The sequence below is a fragment of the Rana temporaria genome, chromosome 1 (genome assembly GCF_905171775.1).
Source record: "Rana temporaria chromosome 1, aRanTem1.1, whole genome shotgun sequence".
Classification (NCBI taxonomy): domain Eukaryota; kingdom Metazoa; phylum Chordata; class Amphibia; order Anura; family Ranidae; genus Rana; species Rana temporaria.
The window spans coordinates 188,468,188-188,476,342 of record NC_053489.1 but is presented as its reverse complement, the minus strand read 5'-3'; the positions used below and the strand labels follow the sequence as shown (position 1 = coordinate 188,476,342).

At 37.3% G+C, this 8,155-nt stretch overlaps 1 protein-coding gene across 1 annotated transcript in view; it reads right to left on the bottom strand.

The window, feature by feature from the left end:
* Window positions 1-5,346: 5,346 nt before the first annotated feature.
* Window positions 5,347-8,155, bottom strand: part of TMEM132B (transmembrane protein 132B) — a 751,132-nt gene continuing 748,323 nt past the window's right edge. The window contains exon 9 of the mRNA XM_040347367.1: window positions 5,347-7,049. Within this exon, the coding sequence (XP_040203301.1) occupies window positions 5,904-7,049 (1,146 nt within the window). The 3' untranslated portion in view covers window positions 5,347-5,903. The remainder of the gene's footprint in view (window positions 7,050-8,155) is intronic.

Genomic DNA, 8,155 nt, shown 5'->3' with positions numbered 1-8,155 from the left:
GCTTTGGCTTCTATGTCATATCAGAGCTTTTGACCAAGTATAAGCTATACATGAGGGCTGAACACGGCCTCAGGTTAACAAAATCACATCATTTTACAGCTGCTGCAAATTTCCTTAAATGCCATATCAATCTGAAACAAAAACATGACCATTTTGCCTTTTTTTCCATTCAATTTATAATGTTTCTAGAAGCTCAGTAGTAATGGAGGACATGTCTTCATATAGCAGAGGGAACTCTTTTTTATATATTCTAAGCTAACCCCAACTGTATGCAGGACCAGCATAAACAGACTTTTCTGTTCTCCTTAAGAGGTATAGGACTGGCAATCTGGCTCAGGATTTCTCTTTCTGTACTGATTGCATTTATATTTAAAGACAGAGCTTCTTTCCTGACACTTCACCTTCCTGGTAACCTTCCTGAATTGCCTTGGCTGGATAAACCCATCATTTCGAGCAATGTTATTAGGCAGAGGTCTTGTTGCAATCAATGTATGGATTTAAAAGTTTTACAGCACTGAGCCAGGCTGTGGAAGTTATTACTTAGAGGCAATAACAACAGAGTTTTACTTGCTTTAGTAACTATAACCATACCGAATTATGATGAATGCATGAGTGGCATATTTCTTTGGCGATATTATTGAAAAACAAATGAGATTTTAGCATTTATGTATGAATATAAACTAACTATAAACACAGAAACCCATAGAGACTATTAGCCAGATTCACGTATGGCGGCGTATCTTAATGCCGGCGTAGCGCATCCCATTTGCACTACACTGACGTAACATAGTGAGGCAAGTACTGTATTCACAAAGCACTTGCTCCCTAAGTTACGTTGGCGTAGCGCAAATGGCCCGGCGTAACCCCCGCCTAATTCAAAGTAGGCATGTTGTGGGCGGGCTTCATTTAAATTAACCGTGACCCCATGTAAATGAGGGCCGTTTGGTACGGCGCATGCGTGCATGCTTAGAATCACGTCGCAAATACTCATTGCTTTCGACATGAACGTAACCTACGCCCAGCCCCATTCACGTACGCTTACGCAAACAACGTAAAATATGACGGCTGTTCCGTCGTCCATACCTTGCATGGGATGCGCCATCTTTTTTGTGGTTTATCTTTACGCCGGAAAAACGCCTTATGTAAAGAGCGTATCGGGCGCAAGTACGTTCGTGAATCGGCGTATCTAGGTCATTTGCATATTCGACACGTAAAACCACGTACACGCCCCTAGTGGCCAGCGTAAATATGCAGCCAAGATACGACGGCGTAGGAGACTTACGCCCTTTCGTATCTTGGCCAAATTTAAGCGTATCTGGTTTGCAGAATATGCTTAAATATACGGCAGCGCGCATTCATACTTACGCCATCGTAAGTCTTACTGAATCTGGCTAATTGTAGCTTGCAAATACTGCAAGGCTCAGTAGATATGTCACAATTTGGATTACATACTCCATAGTGTTTTTAGCGGAAACCTGCTTTAAGAGGCTAGGAGGAGACACAAAGTTGTAACACACAAGGGGAAAGAGGGGACAGAGCACACAGGAGAGGACATGGGCTGTTTCTGCTGGACTATTTGTGTACATTAAACATTTGCTTATATCACTATGTATATATATATATATATATATATATATATATATATATATATATATATATATATATGGTGTGTAACTTGATGTTGTATATGCGTGTTTATGTTGGTGTCTCACTGGAGAAAAGCTTCGCAACCATTCATACAAGGAAGGAATTTAGTTGAGTTATGTATATCTTCAGGCCAAAAAAAATATTTCTGTCCTGCTTTCCCATTTCAGAAAGTTTACATCCTTGTGGTCTGCACCAATTTCTCATATGGCAGTTAAATCGGCATGCAACCTGCTCACCCCCTACTGTTTTACAGCCTACTGCGAACCAATTATACCTTATGCGCAGGTTATGACAGTTACCACCTGGAAAACAAGCAAGCATCAAATGATAAATTACCAATGTTGATATTTTCATGGAATAAATCCACCATGCAGAGGCACCTTGGCAGAGATCCCCAGGTCTGAGTGCGTAGGATGTTTTATGGTAAAAAAAGACGTTTCTGGTTTGGGAAAATGCTTTGAATGGCGTTTTGCCTGGAACTTGGCTTTAACTTTTTATTTTTACAGTGTATGTGGTTTACCACTCTGTGACTTATTTTGTCTTTACCTCTGATCATGAGATATGTGTAGTAGTGGGAAGAGGTTTTTACAAAGGTTTGCTATAGTCTTCCTATATAGAAAATGTACTGATTTCCAGGTGAGCCTGTCAGCATCAAAATACAAAAAAGCCTTCCCTTCAGAGTATATGCAGATTTCATCATTAGATGTATTCCTTATGCTCGCAATGATCATGACAGATATGATTTTTTTTTTCTAATGTAGGCCTACATTGTAGGCTGTGAAAATCTATGCAATATGGCACCACTAGTTATTGTCTAACATTGTTAAGTAGCCTGATTTCTTTTCAGCAGCGGATTGATTTTAGTAGGAAACAGCAATAACAGCTTCAACAGACTGTACACATTTAGTGAAAAAGCTGAAACAGCTCTCTTTGGGGCAATGTAATTACATTTTCATTTAGAGAAAATTTGATTCAAGCTTTATTTACAGTGTGGACTCCCCTGATGTACTGTGATATTAGGAACCAAATTAAATGTGAATATTTATTTTGTCTACGTGATTGCATTTATATTTAATTGCATTTGCTGGAAAAAGGTCAGATAACCAAGAGAAGCTGATGCCATTATTCAAGAATAAAGACCATCAAAGCCAAAATGAAATAGTTATTAAAAAGAAGTGAGAGAAACATTTCTGAATGGCTTGGAATTGATCAGACTCAATGTGCAAACAGACAGCTGAGTGGAGGTCTGTCAATAACCCATAAAATCTTGTTAAACTATGTCTAGAAAAACATTATATGAAAAGCTGAACTGTTGGTCTTATGCTCCAAATATTGAGGGAACTCAACCCAAAGAAATTAAGGCATTCGTGCTATTATGATGGGTCCCACAATGAAAATATCTATTTGAAAAGTACCAATTGGATTTGTTGGAATATATAAAGTGTAGGATATGTTTGGACTGATTTATAAAAAAAAATAAGTGGGCGATTACCTGCAGAAAACAAGGATATGTTTTTTATCACAGGTTTAAAAATGTAAGTAAATACGGTCCATAGGCTGGGGGAAGGGGGTATTTATGAGAAAAATGACATCAAAGCTGCCCATGGAGAGCTTCCCACTTCATTTAATTTTTCTTTTTCATTTCAACATATTATTAAAAAGCCACCAAACCTCCTCCCCGTGTAATGGTTCATTCATATGTGGCTGTAAATGTTGTTGCTTATAATGGGCTGCTATGGATCCATAGACTTTTTTGATGTGTAGCACATGTGTTGTCCAAATAAATATTTTATCCCTTGTTAGAATAATATAAAATGACTGGATCAGATCAATGTGCATTTAAAATACAACTAGACACTGACATCCTTATCTTTCAAACAGTTGTGTATAAAACAATTCAATAGTTCTGTGTGGCTGAGAGGCAGGCAGCATATCAGTGTCTGTGCAATCAAGTGATCAGAATCAGGAGTTTGCAGGGATATGCCTCTGATAATAGAAAACTCCTGCAAAGCCAAAAGAATGTGAGGTGCTTTGCAGGTTTCTTATTAGAAATGATATGCTGACAGTACATTTATTTACTGATTTCTTTGTTACGTGACCCTCTCAGACAGCCAGATTTTATATTTTAAGCATATATCCACTTTTGTCATTGTGATGGAAACCTTGCACTATGAAAAAGATGCTTAAAGCGGGAGTTCACCCATTTAAAAAAAAAAAAAAAATCTCCCCTTAGCTTCCTGCTCGTTCGGTCTAGGGGAATCGGCTATTTATATTAAAATATGAGCAGTACTTACCCGTTTTCGAGCTGCATCTTCTTCCGTCGCTTCCGGGTATGGGTCTTCGGGAGCGGGCGTTCCTTCTTGATTGACATTCTTCCGAGAGGCTTCCGACGGTCGCATCCATCGCGTCACTCGTAGCCGAAAGAAGCCGAACGTCGGTGCGGCTCTATACTGCGCCTGCGCACCGACGTTCGGCTTCTTTCGGAAAATCGTGACGCGATGGATGCGACCGTCGGAAGCCTCTCGGAAGCCTGTCAATCAAGAAGGAACGCCCATTCCCGAAGCCCATACCCGGAAGCGACAGAGAGGATGCGTCTCGTAAACGGGTAAGTACTGCACATATTTTAAAATAAATAGCCGATTCCCCTAGTAATAACGAGCAGGAATCTAAGGGGGAAAAGTGCCCTCTATTAATGGAATTAAATTTAAAGCTGCTCCCCTGAAAGTGAAAAGTGCTAACTTAGATGTTGGAGTGATTAGGGGGTAGAGTGCGCTAATGAAAATCTAACCAAATCAGTAGATAATGATAAATCAAGATATGTTAAAGTGCATTGTGCTAAAAATATAAACAAAATAATAGTTCATAATATTGGTGATAAATTCATATATCAAACAATCAATTAATTCAAAGTCCATCAATATTTTTTTTTTTTTGGGGGGGGGGGGATTATTGATGGACTTTGAATTAATTAATTGTTTTATATATGAATGTATCACCAATATTATGAATTATTATTTTTTAATTTTATATTATTAGCACGCTGCACTTTAACATATCTTAAATTATCACTAATGTACATTATCTACTAATTTGGTTAGATTTTCATTAGCACCCCCTAATCCCTCCACCATAAATTCACTTTTAGCCATTTTAAGCTATTAGGTAGGGACATTCCTAAAAACCAATTGACCTGAGAAGCACAGCACTCTCTATATTAACAAATGCTCAGCTGTTCAGTCTTTGTGTTTGCACCTATAGAAAAGGATTGAGACGCTATAGGCACAGACAAAGATATGTGTTCTCCAACATACCCAATTTACTGTTCTCTCCAGGAGAAGGTAGTAACAGTCCCATTAAGTCTATGGCCAGCTTTGTGTTTACAGACATACAAGGCTGACAAATATTAGTCATTATAGCCTCCTATTGTCCTTGCTGACCTTATTATATGGGGGGTCCTTACTAGATACCCTTGAAAAAGAAGGTAACAAGGGCTTTTAGCTCCAGTACACATAGAGTTGGATGAAGCAGTCTATCAGCCAAGAGGCCTGGTGAGGATATGCTTACCTACACCCCTCAGTAAGTGTTTCTCAAATGCGAGTACTTTAACTATTAAGAGTTAATGAAAAACAAATGATAAACAGATATTCATAAAATACATGTATACATCTCTGATATAAATAACAAATTGGGAATAACAAATTGAGTTGTCATATATTTATTTTACTATAGTTGTCTTCCTCCACCAGTTGTCTCAAAATAGAATTACTCTATCAAAAACTGGTGTTTTATTTTTATATTTCATTTGTACACATTTGTAATACATTCAAATTTATAGTTAACATGTATCTAAAATATTACAAGAAAAGTCCACTGTGCTTTTATTTGTAAACCTAACAGTGTTCACTTACAAGCAGACATACAGTCAATGGATCAAAGTTCTGCAGAAATCAGGGCTGTATGTGTCAGGTCATGTTCTGTAACCAACTTAGTTCACTTGTCATTTTAAGGAATTGTGTTTAGCAGTGATTACCTGGAGACTTCTCTGTACCCCATGGCACCCAAAATTAACATAACATACTGACAAACCTCTCATGTGCACTCAGTAATTTAGTGCCAAAAATGTATCAGCAGTATAATCACTGTAACCTTGTAAGAGTTGTTCTGCTTCTCTATTGCTGATTGGATAATCCCACCCTAAAAAAAAAAAAAAGAAACAAACAAAACGAAGGCATAAAGGTGAATATAATCATAGCATTTTACAGGTTGTCCTGAAGACTATCCATGTAGTCTCTAAGTTCACGTGAATCCCCAATGTTCATATCCTGACAAACCCATTTGATATTTTCTTCATTTCCAAAAATGACTGCATTGGTATATGGACCACCTTCTTCAGGCAAAATAGTTGTAAAGGATGTGAATTTTACCCGTTTTCTCTTTGACCCCCCTGGGTTTAATGGCTCATTTTGTTCCTCTTTTTCATAAGTGTAATCAGATGACCGCATAATTTGACTGTATGGATTCTTTTGAGAGCCTCCATTAAGAAGAAAGTTGCTTTCCTCAAATTGTGACCTTCGGTCAATCATTGTAGTGCATTCTTCTGCAGGAAGAGGCATATCTACTTGGTTTTCCAGTAGTTCTACTTCATTCCCAAGCCATACCCAATCATGAGAATGAGGGATGTTGGTTTGATCAGCCACAGGAAACCTTTTATGTCTGTATTTCCATGCAAAAGCAACACAATTAATTAAGAAAACTAATATTGCAAGGCAAAATACACAAAGAAGGGCATACATGCCAATTTCCAAATCTGTTAGACCTCGTGAAGTCTGTGCAAGTTCGCTTTCCTGGTTATGGACTGAGGCTATTCGTGTAGGAAAACTGGTGTATGGTACAGGAACAATATGGGCATCATTATAGTTCTTCTGATAATCTAACGGAGAATCAGATGTTGAGTTTCTGTTAACTATATCTTCAGAACCAACAGCAGATCCAGGTTTTGGCCACTCGTTTGCTGTCCTTTCCTGCTCTGCAGCTTTCTCAGTAGTTTTACTTGTTATTTTCTTTAAATCATCATCAATGTTTTGAATTTCATTCATATTTCCTTTTTGATCAGAGTCTTTTTGGCCAAATTTAACCTTGATGGTTCCAGTACCAACAGCAAGACTACTTTTTCTCTTAGACTTCTGGCAGATCTCACTAATCCCCAGTTCCAATTTTATCAAAGGCCCTTGTCCTTCTCCTTCTGCAACCACCACTGGCCAGTTAGATAAAGGGTTCTGATACGTGGACACAACCATCTCATCCAGTGAAGACACCACAATTGAGAAGTCTTTGCTTTCATATATGTCCAGTGGAGTTACTGAGCCATCACTGAATAGGATCCAAACACTCATAACTGCTTCCTGCATTAAACAAAAAGTAGAGGCGTCACTTGTTAAAGCTCAACAATTTTCATCAAGTTAATACATTTACTTCACACAGCATATTGCAGTAAGTTGGGTGATGTGTTGATTGACCCCTGATGTTCTGTTTTGCAGCAGAATGACACTAAGATTTAATGTTCTTGCAATCATCAGTCTGAAAGCATTACTCGGAAACACATGTATGATGCTGTATTACATTTTTTGTCTATTAACAAATTAAATGACTTGCTTAAAGGATTTTCTACAGAATGCAGAAGCCACTATTGGGGGATGACAAGATTTAATCCACATGAATAAACTGAGACGCTACATGAATAAACAGAGGTACTTAAGCACTTTTAAATAACCACAGGAGGTGTCAGAGCCTGAGCAGTACACGATTCAGTGCTTACATTTTTAAACTAGCAAAGAAGCTTGTGGCACTGAAAGTATGACAACGGTTTACTTGAAATTACCTTGAAGAAATAATTAATTGCAATTTACTAGAAATTTGATATAACATTGCACTGAATTTAAAAGTAAAGTATAGTGCATTTTTAGTGATTCAAAATATAAATGCAGAGTAATCTTTCATCTTTGTTTTTGCATTGAAAGCAGAGATGTGTAGATTTGCCACTAAACTGAACTCTCAGGGGCTTGATGCAATTACTTTGTCTCTCTTAACAAATATTGACATAAGACTTGGGTTATCCACTAAAAGAAAATAGGCTGCTCACATAGTAAAATAAAAGTTTGGATAGTTTAGTAATTAAGGTAAAGCTGTGTTTGTTTCAAATACCCAGTCATATGTGAACATGGCTTCACCTTATTCACTAACCCATGTGAGCATTTTACAAAGGGAGCAGTTTCCAATCTAAATCAACATCCAAATCACAAACTTATAGCTAAATAAAAAATAAATAAAAAATTATATATATATATATATATATATATATATATATATTGTAAAGGAATAAACATATTTCTTTGTTCAGCATAGAGTTTTTTGCTATATTTTTTCTGTAAAAAAAATTGACTGAAGGGAGGGATCAGTATCCATTCACATAGTGATAATAGGTAATCTCTACAAAGTGAATTTTGACTTG